General features: G+C 42.0%; 1 protein-coding gene across 1 annotated transcript in view; it reads left to right on the top strand.

Annotated features, from left to right (window-relative positions):
- Nucleotides 1–19,913, top strand: part of mcama (melanoma cell adhesion molecule a) — a 36,781-nt gene extending 16,868 nt beyond the window's left edge. The window contains exons 2-16 of the mRNA XM_033977765.2: nucleotides 5,558–5,691; nucleotides 7,545–7,776; nucleotides 9,001–9,071; nucleotides 9,242–9,329; nucleotides 10,049–10,228; nucleotides 11,439–11,566; nucleotides 13,738–13,882; nucleotides 14,755–14,870; nucleotides 15,774–15,915; nucleotides 16,655–16,785; nucleotides 17,592–17,733; nucleotides 18,061–18,096; nucleotides 18,313–18,442; nucleotides 18,571–18,676; nucleotides 18,871–19,913. Coding sequence (XP_033833656.1) covers nucleotides 5,558–5,691; nucleotides 7,545–7,776; nucleotides 9,001–9,071; nucleotides 9,242–9,329; nucleotides 10,049–10,228; nucleotides 11,439–11,566; nucleotides 13,738–13,882; nucleotides 14,755–14,870; nucleotides 15,774–15,915; nucleotides 16,655–16,785; nucleotides 17,592–17,733; nucleotides 18,061–18,096; nucleotides 18,313–18,442; nucleotides 18,571–18,676; nucleotides 18,871–18,873 — 1,784 coding nt within the window. The 3' untranslated portion in view covers nucleotides 18,874–19,913. The remainder of the gene's footprint in view (nucleotides 1–5,557; nucleotides 5,692–7,544; nucleotides 7,777–9,000; nucleotides 9,072–9,241; nucleotides 9,330–10,048; nucleotides 10,229–11,438; nucleotides 11,567–13,737; nucleotides 13,883–14,754; nucleotides 14,871–15,773; nucleotides 15,916–16,654; nucleotides 16,786–17,591; nucleotides 17,734–18,060; nucleotides 18,097–18,312; nucleotides 18,443–18,570; nucleotides 18,677–18,870) is intronic.
- The last annotated feature ends 2,479 nt before the right edge of the window (nucleotides 19,914–22,392 follow it).

The following is a 22,392-nucleotide window of genomic DNA, read 5'->3' as shown; positions in this document are numbered from 1 at the left end:
GAGCTTGAATATGAATATGGAGAGATCTCTAAAATTCAAACATGCATGGATGACATCTAAACTCTTCAGGTATGTTTTTGATGAGGGAGCATGAGCTCCAAAATGTCCATTTTGCGTGATTCCCCCTCTTTAGGCCCTGTGAGGTGACTCATGTGGTGATTTAGGGCTATACAAAATACACTGAATCAACTATTACTAAACCAACTTTATCCTTCTACCATGTTATAATGTTATAATCAAAAACATGTCTGAAGAGGTTTTAGATGTTTAGAAGATGAGTATTTTAGCAATCTCTCCCAGCCACTGTTTGAACCCTCCTTATGATTAGCTGCAATGCATAGCTCACAAGCCTAGAATGTGCAGTAGTTTTACGCTGACAGTGTTGTGATAGTGCTCTGAAGGGGGAGTGACTTAACACTGGCAAATACAGCCTTTTCAAAATAATAAAAGGTAACATGGCATTCTAAATATTTTATCTGTAAGTAGCTAATACCCCTCAGAAGTGTAATACGCCCTCTTTTAAAAGCATGTCTGTGCTTGTGAATTCTACGTACAATAATGCTGTACCAGGAGGTATCAAACATATATATGACTTTTCACTGAGGTAGTACTTCATTTACCCATGATCAATGCCCTCTTTCTCCTTCTCCTCCTCCTTTTCTCCTCTTCCTTTCCTGCTCCTCCTCTCTTTCCTCTCCTCCTTCTCTCCTCCTTTTCTCCTCCTCCTCCCTCTCCCCTCCTTCTTCTCTCCTCTATCTACCCTCCTTCTTTCCTTCCTTCCTCCACTCTCGCTCCCCCTCCTGCCCCTCCTGTCCTCAGCTCCACTCTTGCCATTCCTGCTCCTCCTCCCCTTCCCTGTCTCTACTCTCCTTCTCCTCTCTCTCCCTCTCCACCTCATCCTCTCCTACTCCCCCCTCTCCTCTCCTTCTTCCTCTTTCTCCTCCAATCCTGCTCCTTATCCCCGTGACCCACTCCCCTCTTTTCTCTCCTTCTCCTTCCCCTCTCCTTCTGTCCTCCCCCTCTTACCCACTCCTGCCCCCCCCGTTGCCTCTCCTCCTCTTCCTCCGCTCCTCCGTTCCTGCTCCCTCCCCTCCCACTCCCCCTCCTATGCTCTTATCCCTCATTCTCCTCCTCCTCTTCTTGCCTCTCCCCTCTTCCTCCTCCTCCTGCTCCTCTCTCCTCTCTTCTATCCTTCTCCTCTCTGCCTCCTCCTCTTCCTCCCCCTCTCCTCCCTCTCACACTTTGAGGGCAGCCTTGGCTCTGCTCTCCCTTGGCTCTTAGTCTCTGAGCTGGGATCACATCTCCAGTCTGATCAAACACTCTGCTCTGAAGTTGTGGAGGAGGAGACACTTTTATGCTCTGGCCGTACCAGGACTGGAGCCGCTAACTGCTAACCAGGCTAATCCTTCATAGCAACATCAAGGGCCTCGGGGAGCTTGCTAACTTTGGATAGTATCTACTCCACACTTGTGCTGTCTGCATCGTAATATCAGCCCATTTTATCATGAGAAAAAGCAAACTCGGAAGTTATACTCAACATTTATTTGAGTAATTTTTAAATAAAATTACATTTCTCAGAGTGGTTTGACTCCTACTCAAGTAATATATTGTACAGTGTAACAGTACTCTTACTTGAGTTAAAGTTTTGGTTTCTCTTCCCATTGTGAGTAAATCTACAAGTGACAAAAGCTTCATGTTGACAATATGAAATTATTTTATTTCTTTCTTCTTGCAGCGCTCCTTCAGATATGATTTAGCTCGGGCTATATCCTTTGAAAAATACCTGATTTTGTGCATTATGTAAAGGAACTGTGTACATTTTATATTTTAAATTTCATAAACATGAGCTATTATAGCCTAAAACACTGGACACAATCTCCAAGTTGTTTATGTCATAATTTGGTTCTCAAGATGATTATCCAATCAAAAAGCGGAATGAGCCTCACAAGTCTGTCATATGGGTTGCCAGTTCCAATGCTGAATTTAAACCTAAATGGACTCTTTCTGATCTGAATTGTCACTACCTAAATCCCAACACCTGCACCTGCACCTGCATTAATCAGTGCTAGTGCAGCGTCTGCAGCTCAGTGAGTGAAATCTGGAGGTCCTAAGGCTTCACATGAGGCATGGCCTGTCCATATACTGAGAATGAGAAAAAATGCAAACATGGGCAAACCACGGCCCGGGGGCCACACACAGCCCTTTGGGCTCATTAATCCAGCCCGCCGAATGTAACCAAATAATTAATTATTAAAATAGGTAAGGCTAAACCTTGTTCAAAGTTTTTTCTGCTCTGTTTATTTAACTGAAATTTAATAAATTAATTTGTACAATGAGTCTGGCATATTCATGCTTTGCTACATGTTACAGGCCAAATCTCTATAGTAATACATATATATATATATACCCTGGCCCGGCCCCTCTGCCAAATTTTAGAACCCATTGTGGCCCGTGTGTCAAACTTTGCCCACTCTGGTCTAATGTAACCACAGTTCAGCCTCTGCTTATATTTCAGCAGTTTAACCTTCAGTGAGTCCTGCAGCTCCCTTCACCTCTGCAGGGGGCAGAACTGGTGGGGGCCAGTGATGGGGGCCCGGCAGTGTATTTCATACACATGAAATATTAATGTACCTCCTCTAACGAAGGCCGCTCACTCAGCGTGCAGATCAAAAATTTATAGTTTATCTGAAAAACATGTAAAAGAATCCTGAGATGAAAGCGCAGTATATCTGCCCAGCTCAGATTCTGCAACGCTGTCAGTGTCAGTGCTCCTCACACCAGGGCCAAGGGCATATCTGTTCAGGGGTTTCTCGTATTTAACGTTAAAACTCAAACTTTACAGCTATAATTGCAAGTAAAAACAGTTATCATACATACCACCACTTTTGGCAGCCATCATCAAGTTATCTCATTTACATTGAGCATTTAATTTTCAGACATGCTAGAAACTGCTTTCCGCACAAATAAAATTGAAGCGTGAAGGTTTCACTTTCACTTAAATGTTGTGGACCAAAATTTAAAAAAAAAAAGTATGCTAGTCTGTGGTTGCTTCACTGTAGTTAATCAACTCTGAAGATTTGAAATAAGTGAGTAAACTACAAATACATGACTAATACTTTTCTGACCTTGTGCAGTTGAACTGCTCTCCTAGACTGTTACTAATGTAAATCGACTGCACTGTTACATGCAGCAGGTATTCAAGTGTGTCTTCATTTCTCCAGTGTTATTGGGATCTTTGAGATTTGATTAACAACATCTCAATCATATGGGTTTACCGCATTTTGATTAATTGGTTTAAATTAGACTATGCCATTTCTCCGGTTTTCTTATTTTTCTGTTTTTTGTTTGAGAGAAGAACTAGAGAAGCAGGGTTTGTGTGTTAAACATGTGTGAGTGAAACAAAACAAAACTCCAGGTCTGTTTTGATGAGGAAACAACATTATAACATAGATTGCCAAAATAGTGTAATAAGACACATAGACTAGTCTGCAACCATGGACCACTATGGAACCTACCTGGACGACTGAGGGATTACACATATATAAGGCCACATGGTAAAAGAAACGAAAAGTACTACCATTTAATATTGAAAATCACATTCTATTGTCTAAATAAAAACTTTTTTTATCGGAATCAGTAATGAGTATTGAGTCCATTTCTTAATGTCAAAATCAAGTTTGTATTTATAGTATTGTGGCAACACTGCTATGAATATGCTATATCAAATGTGTGTTTTATGTACACACACATGTATTTGAGCTCCTGTCGGGTCCTCTTCCTCAGATAAAGGGTCTGGAGACTAAATAGCAGCAGAAAAGAGGCTCTGAGCCCGGCTTTGTCCAGGAAATCCTCTGCACTCATAGATCAGACCAGATTAGCACAGCACGCCTGGCTACGGAGCACATCTGAGCCACGGCAAGACCCGACAAGCAGACAGGGGAAGGGGGGTAGACAGATGAGGGTGCGGGAGGGCAGACAGGTGAGATTAAACTCTGTCTTTTTACATATAAATACCAAAAAATACCATATCTCCTGTTCAGTCATTTGTTCACTAAATTCTCCTTTCTGCTCATGTCCCATATAAATCCTTATAATGCAAATAAAATCATTAGTCCAAAAGACTAAAGCACTACAGGCCTAGTTCTATCAGACCACATAGACTAGTATACACTCATGGACCACTATGGAACCTGTACGACTGAGGGTTTACACAGGTATAAGGTCACATGGTAATATCAAAGTAAGTATGGTACGGTTTAATAATGAAAATCTCATTCTGTTGTCTAAAGAGTGTTTTTTTATTATCATTGTGGTATCAGAATCGATATTGAGTATGAAGTATATTCCTTTTTAGTATTGTGACAGTACTATTTGTCCACAGATTAACAGCCATAGTGGTACAGACAGACAGGTGAGGGAGGAAAAGAAATTTGTCGTCTGCATTTGACCCATTTCTCAAAGGGGCCCCCCCGTCAGGAGCAGTGTGTGACCTGGGGCCCCTTCTACCTTACTGGGGATGCATCTGTTTTACCTGTTTTGTGCGGTTGAGGTGACGGTGTTCTGGTTGTGGGGCCAAATACAAAGCTAGATTTAATGGTGATTACTTCGGCCTACTCAAGCTTAAACCACTCATTTCCTGTGTCTCAAACAGCCCACTTTGATTCAGACTTAGATCATTGCAGTTTATGCACCATTCTGCTTGAGTGGTTGAAAGACAAACAAAGGTATTGCTTTGCTAAATCAACTTTTTTGAGGTTTCGACCATGTTATAGTATTATAATCAAAACATGCCTGTTGAGGTTTTAGATGTCATCCATGCATCTTTGAATATTTTAGCGATCTCTCCCGGGCCCTATTCGCACCCTCCTTGTAGTTAACTGTACTGTACAATGCTCAGCTCACAAGCCTACGTCACCCATGCTCCCATATGACAATTCTCCATAAATATACAAAAGCATGATTCAAAACTGCACAATAATGTGACAAAAATGGTAAAGTGAAAGCGATGTGCTGTAGTTTCATTATAGATGCAGGCTCTGAAGGAAGAGTGACTTAGCGTGGAGAGCAAAGGGAGGAGAGACCCAGAGCGTGAAAAACAAAACTGAAACTAAAAATGTTAATACGTTGTTTTCGGTGAATTTTCTAAACAACAAAAGGTAACATGGTGATCTAAATATTTTATGTTAATGTGTGCAGTTAATACCCCATAGAAGTGTAATACCCCATTTTTAAGTACTTTTTAGGTATCTGTACTTCACTTTATTATATTTTACAATGTATACTTTTTACTTTGCCACATTTGAGTATGTGACTGAAAAGTACACATACTAGTACACGTACTTAGTTTCCCCAAATACTTTTTTTACACTTACTTGAGTAATTTCTTGGACCACTACTTTGTACTTCTACATTTTACTTATTATTTTTAAGTGATATTAATCTTACTTGAGCACATTTTTTTGGCTACTCGACGCACCTCTCTACTGAAGTAACAAAACTTTGTACTTTTTTCTTTCTCTCGTTGGTTCCTGCCATGTTGACGTGTCTTGTGTTGCAGTGTGGACCAAGTTGGAGCTGAGTGTGCAGGACAGTGTGGAGGTGCTACTGGGGGCCCCTGCTCTCATCCCCTGTCACTACGGCTTCGGCCCCAGCAGCCAGGAGCCCCCCTTCGTCATGCTGCAGTGGTTTGTGGTGAGTGTGATGAGGGAGGGGGGTTATCACTGCAGACACACAGTTCACACAGCGAGTGGAAACCACTGATCTAAATCTGTAGCCTTCACCATTTGATTTAATTACCCCAACTCAAACTGGATATCCTCCTAATATTCTCTTTTTTAAACATCCAGTGCTGCCTGGTTTGAATTTTAAAGCCATAATATGTAACTTTGAAGCCAAAACTTTGTAAAAGAGAATTCAAATCGGTTAACTGGACACAAGCGTTTTACCACTCATCCAAGAGGCTTCCTCTGTTATGACAGGGTTTTGATAAGTCCATCCATCCATTTTCTTCCACTTATCCGGGGCCGGGTCGCGGGGGCAGCAGTCTAAGCAGGGACTCCCAGACTTCCCTCACCCCGGACACGTCCTCCAGCTCCCCTGGTGGGACCCCAAGGCGTTCCCAGGCCAGCCGAGAGACATAGTCCCTCCAGCGTGTCCTGGGTCTTCCCCGGGGCCTCCTCCCGGTGGGACATGCCCAGAACACCTCCCTAGGGAGGTGTCCAGGAGGCATCCTGAGCAGATGCCCGAGCCACCTCAACTGGTTCCTCTCAACGTGTAGGAGCAGCGGCTCTACTCCGAGCTCCTCCAGTGTGACCGAGCTCCTCACCCTATCCCTAAGGGTGCGCCCGGCCACTCTGCGAAGGAAGCCCATTTCAGCCGCTTGTATCCGCCATCTTGTCCTTTCAGTCATTACCCAGAGCTCATGACCATAGGTGAGGGTAGGAACGTAGATTGACCGGTAAATCGAGAGCTTCGCCTTCCGGCTCAGCTCCTTCTTTACCACAAATTTGATAAGTCACTGCCCTATATCTGTCTGAAGCTACTACACTGAAACTATCTGTTAGATACATCTGATTTGGCCTGGAGGACAGCCCCCTCCTGGTTTTTTTGAAAATGTTGTTCCTTTGGCTATAATCTTATCTATCTTCACAAAGAATTTTCCAAAATATGATTTTAACTTTCTATTTCCATGGAATCATGGAGCTGACGCACAACCTCCAGAAAGTTACGTGTGTTGTTTTTGAGAACATTCTGTTGTCAAACTAATTCCAGCCTTTGGGATTTGATAATTAGAATAGACAAGTTTGTCATTTCTATGGTACATAAAAATGAAATTGTGTTTCATAGCCACCACAATTCAGTGCTACAGTAGAAGTAGTGAAGGTAATACAGAGCCCAATCAGAGTCTCTGATTTCACTGCTGTGGGCATTAAGCTGTTGAACATTAGCAGAAGTAGTTCTATAAACCAACGTGGGCTGTGGTTTCACTTGTTATCTCCTCTGGGAGGTCTTTCACCACATTTGGTGTAAAAAGTATGTAGCATAGCTAACTCCTTAGTCCATCTCTTTATGTCTGTTTGTTTTATTGTATTGTCTCTCTGGTGTATTGTTTTTACTGTGTGCATTTGTTTTATGATTACATCAACCTGTCTAGGGACAGCAGATGGAAATTAGCCTTGGGCTACAATATGACAACATATTTACATATCTTGTATATGTTCATTAATGTGTTTTGTCCCTATTTAAAAATAAATAAATAATAATAAATAAATAAATAAATAGTTAACTCTTAGCTGTTCACTCAGTATTTCCTCTGGAACATTTCAGAATGTTTCCCATGGAAGTGCTTCTGCCACATTTACTGCCACATTTGGTGAAAAAAATTCAGAATATTGATTTGATTGCAATATATTGTGCAACGCTAGTATTGAGTTGGTTGAGATTGGCTGAGAGACAGGTGACAGAATTATACAACTGTTTAACCAAAAAAATTAGCAAAATTTTTCACAAAAATAAAATAACATCACCTTGTTCCTCAATGGCAGCGGTCTCCTGGGAACAGCTCGCGGGCGCGGATCTTCTATGGGGACAGCGGTCAGCAGCTGGTGGACAACAACACGGAGTACAGCGAGCGTGTAGAGGTCATCTCCGAGACAAATCGCAGCGTGCTGACCATTATGGACGTGAGGCTGTCTGACCACCAGAGGGAGTTCTTTTGTCAGGTCAATGGGCTGGCAGCGGGCAGCGCGGAGGGCAAGACCGTGCTCAGAGTCTTCGGTAAGGAGGAGTTTAAAGGGCCCATATTACGCTATTTTGTGATCTAAGCTATAATGCTGTTTCCTCATCAAAAACATACCTAGAGTTGTGTTTTGTTTCATTCACACATATTTAACACACAGACCCCACAAATTTAGGCTGAGTTTGTCTCTCAAACAGGAAACACTCTGCTCCACCTTGTGATGTCATGTGGTAGTACAGTAAGTGCTCCTGTGTGTTTTTCAGCTCCATACACCTTCACTAGAATCATTTGGATGATTTCAACACTGGAATTACTAAACTTTACTGAATGGTAGAGATTGCACTCAAAGGTAGTGGTTAACTTGAAAGCTACTGATAAGCTTACATGTGTCAAATCCACATCCAGTGACACTCTGCAGTGCCTGTGTAAAACCAAAGCCAAACTGATATTATGAACGAAACTCTGCCAAAATCCTCCTCCACATTGTAGTGGATATCCAGTGTGTAGCGTGCGTTTGCGTAACGATTCAGCCAAGTCCACTTGTCCACTTCAAGTTGAAGCTGACCAGATAATATGAACCATAACTTTGCCAAAATCCTTCTTCGCCTTGGTTCCAGTAAAAGTGTAATTCACAAATCAATGTGGTGCTGCAAATATATCCATTGTGGAGTGTGTGTGTGTGTGTAAAGATGCAGTCAAACAAGTTCGCATAAACTTCATCCTAACCCTCCTCCTCCGCCCAGGTAACCGTGTAGTAAAATAATATTGGCCATTAATTTACATTTAAAGAGTACAGGCACCAAAAATAGAATCGTATTGAAAAGCAGGTATATTTGTGTAAGGTACTGGTATTCAGAAAAATCAAATGGTGCCCAGCCCTACGTGACATCACACAGGACTGCCCTGATTATAGCCACGTGTTTCAGATTACAAACACCTAGCTATAGGGGCGGAGTTTGAAGTGTGGATACCTGTTAGACCAATGGCATGGTCCCTCATACCCCCAGGCCCCACCCATCCTCTCCCCTCATTGTTTTCTTTAACTCTCTAGATACGTTCCTAGTTTGTGAACTATGTTCACAAACGATGCCAATAAAATTCTTCTGATTCTGATTCTGTTACTGCCCAGTTTAGCAGATCTATTTGAAACGTGGTTGTGGGAGGAGTTTAGGTATTTAGTCCCACTTTAAAAACACAGAGGAGCTATCACCTCTTTTCTGTTGTAACCTCCACATCTCAAACCTGTGTGTCTCTATGAGCAGCTCCTCCAGAAGCTCCAGTCATTGAGGCAGTTCCTCATGGGATATCTGTGACTGAAGAGCAACCAGCCAAGGTACCTGTCTGTCCCCCAGTCGGTCCATCTAACCCATCACCTGTCTGTCCCCCTAACCCAGCACCTGTGTGTCGGACCCTCTAACCCCACATCTGTCTGTCTGTGCCTCTAACCCTGCACTTATCTGTCTTTTGAGAATGTTCATATATTCTTCTATACTTTGAGTGCAGATAGCTGTGTGTGAGGCTCAGAATGGTTTCCCCAAACCCAACATCACATGGTACAAGAATGGAGAGCTACTGGAGTCCAGCCCAGGCCGTGAGTATCCTGCATGTACTTGTGTACATGTGTACATGTCTACAGATTACACATTTCAATCACAATCAGGGACATGAAAAATAAGAAAGAAAGAAAAATAAGAAGTTCTGTGCAGTGCCAGCCCCACACTGCCAGCTCAATCATTTTTCTCTTATCCTGTGAAAACAGAGGTATAATACTCCCTACAAAAGAAGCATAGCCATGTTGATTTGCTACTTCAATTTATTCTACAAATACATTTGTATGTAAAATATATAAAGATGTATCATTCTGAACTTGCCAGGTATGTTCACAATTTTGGCCTCTCAATTGTTTATTTCATAGAGAGGTTTCAAGAGCTCACTGGCACATAACTCTTTTTTTGTCCAAGCAAAATGTAATTAGATGAGATAATAAAATCTCACTAGGTCTTGGCATAAGATCATGTCCCATCACTGATCACTGCTATCAGGAGATGACAAATTTGACCCTTCCCCTCTCTCCCCCTCCCTTCCCCTCTCTTCCCCTCCCTTCCCCTCTCTTCCCCTCCCTTCCCCTCCCTTCCCCTCCCTGCCCCTCGCCCCCCCTCTCTCCATCTTCTCCCTCCCCCTTTCTCCCTCTCCTCCCTTTTCCTCTCTTCCTCTCTTCTCTCCCAATCTCTTCCTCTCATCCCCCTCTCTCTCCTCACTTCTGCTCCTCCTCCTCCCCCTGTCCCACCCCTCCCTGTGTGCGCTGTATAGAGGTGAAGTTCCTGGTCCTGCATTGGCGCTCCTCCTCGGGCCTCTTCACTGTCCAGAACACTCTGCTGCTGCGTGTCCAGAAGGAGACCAGAGACGCTCTCTTCTCATGCAGGGTCAGCTTCTCTGTGCCTGGGGACGTACGCAGCCTGGAGTCCAGCCCGGTCAATGTCACTGTCCACTGTGAGTGTCCACATAGTAGTGTCTATAGGCTGTCACTGTGTCTTTGTGTCCAGCGTCCTGGTGGACATGTCATGGCAGTACCAAATATTCAAACAGAAGGAAATGGCTCAGTACTTGATGATGATTGAAATACCACAATGATAAAATAAACTCTTTTAGACCATGCAATGTAATTCTCAACCTGAAATTATAGATTCCTTCATATTAAAGAACAAATATTATACAACAGTAGTGTTGTTATTGGCCTTTAAACATGCTCTTGAGTACCTTTGCTTTGGCATTTCATGTTTTGGAACTTAAAATGTTTATCTTCAGACAATAGAGACCTTGTTTTTACAGGTGCACTTTAATACTGGGAACTGGGGTTAGGATGCCAACTACTGGCAGTAGGGAGAATCACTTTTCAATAAACAAGCCATAAATAGGGTTAGCTACTTTTCCACTTTTTGACATGCTATCAAAAGAATGCAGTTACAAAGAACACGATTTGAAGACAGAAATGCTATGCTTTTGATTTATGGACTTAAAAACAGTGCAAGAGACTTCCAGACTTTTACCTGTGACGTCACAAAACTGGGACATTCAAAATTGTATGGGTTTATAGGGCTTAGAACAAGTGGACATACAAACAAAGATTCATCAAACAACCATAAATAAAGTAAAATACAACTCCAGGTATGTTTTTGATGAGGGAACAATGTTATGACTAAAAAAAGTCAACTTTGCATAATATGTGTTCTTTTAAGTTTCTCTTATGCCATTATAAATCAGAATCAATTACAATTGTGACCCAAAAATAACATACTATCTTTGCACACTTCAGTATATTCCAAATAGTTTCATTTTCACATGAGACATATGGCTTTTCAGGTATTAAGTATGAAACTAACATATATGGATCATGATTTTACATTGTGTTAATTGTAAAGCAAGCAACAGACTGGCTGTGTGACATTTTTGAACCCTACATGTATGGAGTCAGATTTTTTTGAATAATCACAAGTGGGTGGGGATAAAGGATAGGTGAAATTTTCTAAGCATTGAAGCTTCAAATGCCGGACAATACAGGATTACTCAAACATCTATCAGTCAATCACAACAAAACTCTACCTAATGCAAGCTAATGGGTTAATCTCACATAAGGTGTCTAGTAACTAATCGAAGAGGACATGTGTTGAGAATGTGCTTGATGCCCTGGTGCTTTGTCCAGACCCCACGTCCATGGTGGAGCTGTGGAAGGAGTCTCCCCCCGGGCTGCTCCGAGAGGGGGACACTGTGGAACTGCGCTGCCAGGGCGACGGACACCCCCCACCCACCTTCGTCTTCACCAGAGAACAAGTAAGAATTCTTCCCCCTGTGCCCCTCTGCACTCCCACACCCCGTCTGCTCCCCCATACCCCCCCTGCCCTCTGTCACCCCCTCGGCCCCCCTCACGCCCTCTGCACCCCATCACCCCCAGTGTATACGCCAACCCACTGTGCACACTGAGCATCTGAAAATCTTCTTTGGGATTTTAACCAATTAAGTTGTGCAGCTTGTGGAGTTAAAAAGACAGAAGTTGTGGACAGTGGTATTCTGTAAAATGAACGGTACTGTATCCATGGAGACCGTGCAAGAACCTAGCTTAGCAGCTAGCCATGGACCTCTGAGATGCTTCAACTTTTTATGCCAAATATGGCAGAAGATCTTCCAGAGGAAATACTACCCCGTCCGCACCCCCTCTGTACCCCAAACTTCCTCTGCCCCCCACACCCCACCCGCCCCCTCTGCACCCGGCCCCACTGAGCACACAGAGCGCAGGAGGGGGTGTGGTTCTCATGGTCCACAGAAAGGCTTTTGAGCTGTTCATTGCAGTTTGTTGCCACTTGTTACATCACTCATTCATGATTAGTCTTTAGTTTTATGGAGATTTTGTTGACAAAACATCATGCAAATTTAGTAAACTAAATCTGATTGAAAAGTACTACCTGAATTTTAACACAAGTAGTAGTTATTTTAGTTTCTGTAGCAGTAAAAGGGAACATTTGAGTAGTAGTTGTTGGGAGTTGTGGGAGCACAGAGGATTAGAGAGTGTTATGGGGGGACATGAGAGATGTGTGTGAGGGTGGTATCAGGGGGGAGTACAAGGTTGTGTGTGAGAGGGGCTTGATGAGAAGGGCTTGAGTAGGGCAGAGTAATCATGACTAGTTTACAGTTAAATTAAGTGTAATGGTATTTTGATCATTGTTATCTGCATTATACAAACACTCAAACACATCATTATGCTTTAGTTTTATACAGCACTTTTCCAGAAGCTCATTCACTCCACACTCGGTAGTGATGATCTATTGTAGCCGTAGCTGCCCTGGAACAGACTGCCGGAAGTGAGGCTGCCAATCTGCACCATCAGCCTCTCTGACCATCAGCAACACTCACACTCACAGCAACAGTTTTTGAAAGAGGCGCCGTCTCCCATCCAAGACCTCTCCATGCCTAACCTTGCTTAGCTTCAGAGATCAGATGAGATCAAGCTTTGACAAAGAGGTTCATATCTTGATTTACCAAATACTGTAGCAAAATCAAAACACCAGGATCATGTAGCGTGGATTAATGCGAACATTTTAAGGCCAGAATGAGAATCCTGACAGCAGCAGTTACAGAGAGAGGGCCTCCATTTTTCAATAGAAATCAGACCTCGACGGAACCACTTTGCACCCATGGTCACTTCCTATTTGGATCACAGCAGCTAGCGCGTTAGCTTTATCCAGAGGTACACACAGTCTATGGAGGGGACATGAGGATGGATGTGTTCCCATGGTCCCACTCAGAGTTGGCCGGTCCACTGTCACACACTCCTTTGTGAGAGGACAGTCCCACAGTGTGAGCCCTGTGCCCTCTGCTCTGGCTCCTCACCCCTTCTGAGAGAAATAATGAAACATCAATCACAGGATAATAATCTGTCTTGAGTACATACAAGTTCATTTTTGGCTCATCCAGGACAGTATGATGCTACACAAAACAATATTATTAGATAAGCTGGGTGGTTCTTTCTTACTGAGTACAATTTCTGGCTACTCCACTCCCATGTGAACTTCAATCATATTCATGTCTCAAAGAAAATCATGTGTAAATGTATTTATGTACTGTGCATAGGGGCCAATATGCCAAAAATAATATCATAATTTTCATTGAGACAGATCTTAATTAAAAATTCTTTCACTTAGTATAATGTCTTTAAGTAAAGTCATCTGCTTGTTTTGTAATATACTTTTGGTTGATTGCGCCTATCACTCACACAGAGCCTTATGGATATTGACCAATAGGAGGAGTGGGTGGGGAAAAGTGTCTGTGTTTGAGGATAGAGGTGCATTAAACAGATGACTGAATCACGATCTGACGATATGACCAAAAAAGCAGATTGTCACATGGATGAGATCACAATTAGCTTTTTTTCACCATATTGCCCATCCCTAATTGTACATGTTTTGTTGTGTTGCATTGACTTTAACTTAACCTTATGTGTCCTGCAGCAGCCGGACGTCCCGCTGGACAGCAGGGGGGATGTGTTGATCCTGTCCTCTGTGTCCCGTAAAGACAGCGGCCTGTACCAGTGTCGCCCTGGAAACCCACATAGCTCCTCTGAGGCCAAGGGAGAAGTGCAGCTCACTGTGCACTGTGAGTACCACATGCCACTTGTGTGTGTGTGGGGGGGTGGGTGTGTGTGCGTGTGTGTGTGTGTGTGTGTATTTTCCTTGGTTAAGGTTAGGATCAGGATTAGGTTTAGGAACAGGTACGCTAAGGGTGTTGGGACAGGTTTGTCTTGGCAAAACTGAGCTATAATTTCTTAGATAAAAGATAAAAGTTATAAATAAAGGTATTAGTTAATTGTATATATCAATGTGGTTGAAGTTGTATATGTCAATGTGGCTGAAGCTTAATATTTGCTGTGATTCCCTCAGCTGATTATGAACTGAACTCAGTCTCCAGAGAAAATACAGCACACAGCAGTTGGTTTGCTTTGATTGACATTGAACGCTAAGCCGGACAAAATGCAGAGTTTATAGGAGGCCCCCTTCATATATGTGTATGAGGGGAAGGTTCAATAGTTACAATGGTGACACACAGTCATAAGCGATCTCTTTAAAGCTCAAGAGAAAATACAAGATTGATTGAAACAACACATTTTGAGGAGCCTGTGATCAATACGAGCACTCATGGTCCTATTTAGACATTTGGTTTTCAACAAATGGTGAGAGACTTGTTTAACAACACAAATCATATTGCCTGTTATAGTTGTAGATAATGCAGTTCTTTCTGGTCAGATTACGGTTAAACAAATTTCATATTAAAGTCTAACAGAGTTTCTGACAGAGCAGTGCCTACAGTTAGCATCACACCCCCAGGGAATGTTAAGATCAGCTGCAAAGGTATCAGTTTTAAACTATAGAGATTCTGGGATGTGATGGCACGTGAACCCAAACTATAAGCAGGTGGATAGGATTTTAAAATACACACCCTGCCCCTCATTACTGCCCCCTGTGTTCCAGACCTCGACGCTGCAGTGGTGGTCCCAGCAGAGACCGAGATCATGTTCCGAGGAGAGGCTCTGACGGCCACATGCAACGCCCTGTCCTCCCTTCCAACCACCACCGCCTGGTACAAGGTCTGCTGCTGCGGTCCACATGCACTTACCAACAATGACATGAACATGAATTAGTGTTGTCACGATGCTACATTTTTAAACCCAATTTCGATACTAAGGAATAGATTGGATACTCAATACCGATTCCGATACCATGATGATAATTTAAAAAAACAAAACAAACACTCTTTATTTAGACTAGAATGTGATTTTCAACATTCTACAACACAGTGGTCTGTGGGCGTATATAAGTGTATGTGGTCGTTAACTTCTGATACAGCTCAACATTTTTCTAAAGCTATTCAGGAAAGGTTCATTTCTGTCCTGTGAATGGGACTTTTTAGTATATTATTTTTGATACTTTTGACAACCCTACAGGGAATACAGTGGTGGCTTCTTTGGGCTGGAAGGGATCACTAACGATACAAGATGATACTATTACTATAGCACCTCTCACAAAATTCTGTCTAAATCTTGTTTCAAAGAAGGATTTTTTGAAGTCTTGGGTACAGTTGAAACAAAAGACCCCAAACTAATAATGGCCCAGGGTATAATGAGGTATTATTAACCTGTTTTAGGTAATTATTGTGGTTTATGATGAACAAAATGCAAAATGATGATCTACAAATGTTATAGTTTAATACTAAATAAAAAAAAGCATAATATATCTTCTTTAATGTCCCTGTTTCACCATGAGATTTAATGTATGAAGCTGCTAACACTGTACTTCAAGACCTACTACTCTCTGTGTGTCAGATGCCCTCCCTGTGTCTCAGTAGCTTTCACACAGAGTAAGACCCCACTAACACTGTAGTTTAATATTAAATGCATATGTGTAAAATGTGCATTGTGAACAGAATCTTGACTTTTAAATCCCCCATGTCTCCTTTGCCCCCTGTGTCTCTGTCTGTCCCCTCTCTGCAGGACGGGCGCATAGTGGGAACTGGATCCAGTCTCCTCCTCCAGGATGCATCATACCACACAGCGGGGGAGTATGTGTGTGAGGTGACGGTGCCCGTTCTACCCGCTCTGCAAACTCAGAGCAAGGTGCACATCATCGTACACGGTGAGACATGCTCCATCCACATACACATTTAAGGTTGGGAACAGCAGTCATCCATTTGAAACATAAAGTGCATATGACAGGTTTTATGATTCTCAATTATTTTAACAATGATAATCATGACACCAAATTTCAATATTGTCCCATGCCTAATTATAGCTACCTGTATGTGGATAGGAGGCTGAACAGGACCAAACCAGTGAAAAGTCTGTAATAAATGATCCACAATGTTCCACAAACTGCAGGAAAAAGAGATTTAAGTGAATTAAGTTAGGCCTGATATACTTCTGGTTTAGGTCTTGATTTGTTCTTAATTACAAAAACTTTGAGCATCTTGCCATCATTTGTGTTGCCAGTTTCATTACTAAAATCCAGTTGCTTTAAACCTAAAAGGACTCGTCAGGAGGACTAAAGGACTAGTCAGTGCTAGTGCAGCCTCTGCAGCTCAGTGAGTTCTGGAGGTTCTGAGCTTTCACATGAGACCTGTCCATATACTGAGAATGAGAAAACCTCATATGTGTCCTCTGTCCGTCTCAGATGACATCACTACATTCTATAAGCCAGTAATATTTAATACAGATGCTTGCCCCCATTTGGGAGTATGTACAGGTGGTTTTCAGATTGTAGATTGTGATATCAGTTTGGTTTTTTTTAAGCCGTAAGAGTGCAGGCTGCATACAGTTCCTTTTAAACGGTACTGTGGTGCTAGTTTTGTGGTCTCATTTGTATGTGTTGTGGGCAGGTGCTCCACAGATGCAGTCCCCAGAGCAGGAGGTGCGCATGGAGCAGCCCACAGGCCGAGTGCTGAACCTGAGCTGTGAGGCCCAAGGATCCCCCCCTCCTACACTGTCCTGGAGCCTCTCTGCAGCCCAGGTATGACCCGTTACTTAACACAACCTCACTAGAACCCAAGCACAACCCCAGCACAGCCCACATGCAACCCAAGCAGAACCCATGGACAACCCAAGCTCTACAGAGATAATGGAAAAAAGTTATGCATGTAATTCCTCTATAACGTGTACATGCGATGGCCTATATAACTCATTTAGGTATTCATTAATCGCTATAAGGAACTAGAAATGCACAAATGTACTGGGGTCCATAAGTTTACCAGTTCTTGTGTCAATGTTACAGACAGTTGCCATAAACTAGGTCGAAACATCTGCATTTTGACAGAAAAGGCAACTTTCACCAAGTATTCTGACCTGACCTAGTCCACACATTTCACTGAAAAATAATTCCCACAATTATACTTAACATTTTACCAAAAATCTGTTGTAGTTTATTTTTTTATTTTTTTATTTTGGTGAAGTTTATAATCTTTCTTCCTGATAAGACAGGTAGGAGATATGACATAAGTGTAGGCAATACTTTAACAGGGCCAAAACATGTCTCATGATTTAATGACATAAAATAAATGACATCACCTTTAAACCTTAAAAAAGAAAACTGTCATTTTGGATTGAATTTTCTGTGTTGATGACAGGTAGAAGTATTCCGAACTCACTGCAACTTCTGTTTTTTTTGTCTGTCACTTAAACGATGTAAAGCTATGATAAATATTTACGACAGGTACTAACCCACCAAACCAAGTCATAACTAAAAAAACATGAAAAACATGCACTTTAATAGATGAAAAGTTAAACTGTGGTGTGATGCCTGTGTCTTGTGCTGTCCAGAGCTGGGAGGAGGTGGTCTCTCGCTCCTTCTCTCACTCTTCCCTCAGCGTTGTGTCCATCCGGGTCAGCGCAGACTTCAGTGCCGTGTGCAATGCCTCCAACGACCTAGGCTCTGAGGCGCGAGTCTTCAGCATCAAAGCAGGTTCAGTACTTTCTCACCAAAACACAGGTCAAAGCAGGTTCAGTATTATCCCACCAAATCGCACATCAAAGCAGGGACCATACAGTCATGCTACAAAAACGCATGCTGTCTACCAGATAATGCTGAATTTTAAAATAACTCTTTCAGTCATGAACATAACTTTTCCAGTCAGAACCTTGTCAGAACCTGTGTGAGCAGCCAAAAGGAAATCAGATTATTCACATTAGATGGAAGTTACTGACTACTCCAGAAGTCAGATAATGATCAGATTTTGGTATGTGCATATAAACAGCTGAGCAAAGCTTATCAGTTTGTTTCTGTCCACAGTTCCCATGGTGACTGCTCCTGCTGCCTTCTCTCCAGGTAAGCCTTCACCTTTACAATAGGCTTTCCAGAGAACAATATTTCAATCACAGCAAAAACTTACCACAGAATAGAGGGTAGTTACCGAGCGAGTTGTAACTCTCGTGTGGTTGTTGGTTGGTTATACCTAGTTTGTTGTGTGGTAGATGTGTGGTCATAAGTAGTCCTTTCTGTTGTATCTGTTTGGGTAGAGCTCTTCTCTTTGTGTGTTTACAGCTGAGGGCAGTGGAGTCTTCATCGTGGTCATCATCCTGGGCCTCCTGCTGCTCGCCATCCTGGGTAGTGTCATCTACTTCCTCCACAAGAAGAACCGACTTCCCTGCGGCCGCTCAGGCAAACAGAGCATGTGAGTACTGCTCATACTACTATGCTATTAACTACTGCTACTACAGCTGATATTACTTCTGCTGGCTCATATATATAAAACCTATGGAACCTCAAACAGCCTTGACAGATAAACATGTGTTTGTGCAGAACCAAAGAGAAGGGCAACACTAAGGACATTGTGGTGGAGATGAAGACTGAAGAGTCTGTTCTGCTCAAAGCGGTCAACGGAGACAAGAGGGCCCCCACTGAACAGGTACAGCGCCCCCTCAGGACCAGACAAGAAATACACATACTGTACTTAAATTAACCCATACACATGTGTGCTTTTCTTTTACACAGTGTGTCTAGTGATGCTCAGACCAGCATCCCCAGACAGGCTCTGTAGAAGACAATACGAGCAGTGTGAGGCTCAAGTCAGACTGTACTGACTCTGTCCTCTGTCCACAGTGATGGGGTCGGAGCACATTCCCATGATGCTTTTCTGCACTGGAGCTGCAGCTGACCACAGGGCCACAAGAGGGCACTGACCAGTCTGGCGGCACTTACCCCTGTTCCTGTTCCTTTGTTCATTGTTCGAGACTGAAAATGTAAATAATTTGATTTTTGTTCTGAAGCTCAGTGACGCACTGGGCCTGTAACTGCTGTCCCTGCAACACGCCACCCTCCAGAGCTATTTCTTAGAGTATGCCTAAGGAGTACTCCAGAGGTAGTCCACAGGGGTACTCCGGAGGTGTACTCCAGAGATACTCCTGAGGTACTCCTGAAGTACTGTAGAGGGGTGCTTGAACCCTCATTATCAGCAGGTTAAATAATACTAATGGGAAAGTATTGTCTTTATACCTTTGAAATTCATATGCACCCTCAGTCAGTTTGAGCCATTGTCCTGAGGTACTCCAGAGGTACTTCTGAGGGGTTCACAAAAAGTCCTTACATGTGTTTTGTAGCACTGACATATCATTGGTCCATTGGTCCCAGGACAGCACTCTGCCACAGTGGTCCAGAGCTCAACAGACCTGAGCACACTCCACTCTGCGTTCAGGCATGGTTAGATGAGTGATGCATTCAGGCTCTGTCGGGTCCACTCTGGCTCTGGTTGGTCCGTGGTGAATTCAGACTCTGTTAGAGGAGTGATACGTTCAGGCTCTGGTGGGTCCACGGTGCGTTCAGACTCTGTTAGATGAGTGATGCGTTCAGGTTCTGTTGGGTCCGTGGTGCATTCAGGTGCGTGGGGAGTGGGGACATACTGTTTCACTGTGATGTGTTTGACCTGTGTTTGGATGGTGTGCTTTCACTGAGGCAGCTTCATGTGCCATTGCAGCTGGACCAAGGCGTCCTCCTGCCTCCTCATTCTGTACAGTCTCCACTTTATCTCTGGGCATTTGAAATGTATTTAAACATGTTTGACCCTGGATGTTTTTTTTATCGTTTTGTTTGTGTGTAAATTAAAACTGACTGTGATGTTCTTTTTTTTATATATTTTTGCATTGAAGAGAACCAAATAAAGTGCAGTGTGAACTGAGCCTGTGTGTGCGTGTGATGGTTATGGTTGGACAGAACTCAGGAAGTGACTGGGACAGTAGCTCGGGTTTCTCACATCTGTAACACATTCGGCTCTGCACACAGCCCCGCACAGTGGACTACTCACTGTGTACTACTCACTGTGGACACTTAAAATACTCAAGAATGTTTTTTTAACCCAAATCTGGAATAACAGACTGCAGACGGGAGTGTCTGCGAGAGGAGCCAAAAAACACGAATGCATCGCCAGTACTGTACTTTACTTAAGTAACAGGTACTAAAAATATACAAATAAAACCACATGAAAAATGAGAAATAGATTCAGTTGTTTTTATGAAAGAATTTTGCTCACTTGTCTTCATCAAAATCAAGATATTTGGCATTTAAATTGTGAAAATCTGTCTAAAATACTTTTGCTTTCTTCTCTTGAAGTACATTTTTAAGCATGTAGGCCTACTTAAGTAGATTTTTTTTATGTGACGCTTTTACTTCTTTGTTCCTGTATCTGTCATTTTATTGAGTACTTCTTCCACCATTTTGGTGGAAGAAGTACTGGTGGAATTGTTTTTTACTTTGAATTCACTCCTTGCTACTCCTGTACACCGCAGTCCAGACCCCACCACCACACACCGCATGCATATACTGTAAACAAGGTGAGTAAAATATTTCGTCCTTGCCCAAGGACACAACAATTGTATGCTTTTAGTAGTATGTTTTTCGAAATTATACAATCAAGTAGTTTCATTCTGTTTGTTGCAAGAGTAAAAAAAAAGTCATGTTGTGATGTTGCAGATTTTTCTTCCAGATGCTCTTCCAAACAAATGAACAAATAAAAAGGAGTAGGTTTTAGGTAAAATCCTCAGCTAAGGTTGTTCTAACCAAGACAAACTCAAGATCTAGAGATGCCCCAGCGGCATTGAAGGATGGGTCAAATGCGGAACAAATCTTCCTGCAGGGACCACAAAGTGTAACTTTCCTCAGTGTTTTTCAACCTTTTGTGGGTTTTGAGTAACTAACATCTGTATTTTAATTACTATGGGCCCCATTAATAAGCGAAAGACTGCTTCAGTGTGTCCCATTTACAAAATGTATTTGCTAAATTGTGCTTAATGTTTTTACTGTATATTTTGTCATTTTGTAATAAACTAAACTATTTGAGTTGTGGCACATTTCCCATGCAAAACTTACTAAACTGAACCTATTTAGAAATTAATAAAAAAAAAAAAAAAAGCTAATATTATCCTTGCCTGTTTGTTATTTTTTTTTTGTTTTATTAAGGATTTATAATGGTTTTGCTTTCTCTGCTGGATCAGAAGTCACTCCAGACACTTTTCCACAAGGCTCACCTGCAATACCTCATTAAACTGGAGAATTTGTTTCATGTTGTAGTGAAGTAGTAGTGTTACTTCAAAATAATATTCATCAAGTACTAGTAAAATATAGGATGTGCAAGAAATACATTTAACTACATTTTCTTTGTAAAAGTTACTCTAATAAATGTAGTAACCGCAGTGAACAAAACTGACTGCGGTTTTATAAGACTGCACAAGAAATAGACAGGATCCAGTGTTACGCAAAATACTGTTTAATTACTAATTACAAATCTTAATGGCTTTAGCATAGACACATGGCAACAATGAATAGAAAGGACATTTAAGAAAAATAAATAAACTTATATTTACACAAAGTAACATGACAATATCATGATGTAATGCTTTAGTAGGCGTGTTAACCTCTGGCCTTTAGTCCCATAAGACAATAGGCTGCGTTCCAAGTTTGCACTGTTCACATGGAGGGCAGAAGTCAAAATCACTTTTGACAGAAACAATTCAAACTGAAAATCTACATTTAACTTAAACAAAATGTTACTTTTTGCTTTGCGCCATTTTTTGTTTCATGTGAACATGCCAAGTGATTAAAGCTGTATGAACCAGGTCGAAACATCTGCACTGAAATATTTAGCATCAGATTCTACATTTAAGAACACATATGTTGCTTTCTTGTGGATTCAGTTTTCTTTCTTTTCACTTTGGAATCAGTATTTCACATTTTCCAACTTAAAATAATCTCTGCATTTGAAAATATACTTTATAAACTTCACTTCCGTTTCCAATGAGGCATTTAGATGTTGGAGCTCCCTCTGCTGTCAGCCACGAGAACGAACAATTAGAAAGTAAAAAAATGCAGGCCATATAGATTAAGGGCTTAAAACCAGCGTAGAAGTCTGGATTTTTACCTATGATGCAACAAAACTGGCAAAATCCAATCAAAGCATTTTTGAGGCTCAGAGAAAATGTTTTAAGATTAATAGATTTGTGCAACAAGTGTGAATGAAACAAAATGCAACTCCAGGTAGGTTTTTGATTAGGAAACAACAGTATCACATGGTTAAAAGCTCCAAAAAGTCTTTAAAATTGACCCTCCAATGCAAATGTTTACTATAAGCTTCAG

This window comes from Periophthalmus magnuspinnatus, chromosome 14 (genome assembly GCF_009829125.3).
Source record: "Periophthalmus magnuspinnatus isolate fPerMag1 chromosome 14, fPerMag1.2.pri, whole genome shotgun sequence".
NCBI lineage: Eukaryota > Metazoa > Chordata > Actinopteri > Gobiiformes > Gobiidae > Periophthalmus > Periophthalmus magnuspinnatus.
The sequence above is the reverse complement of the archived record's forward strand: the minus strand, read 5'-3'. Positions and strand labels throughout refer to the sequence as shown.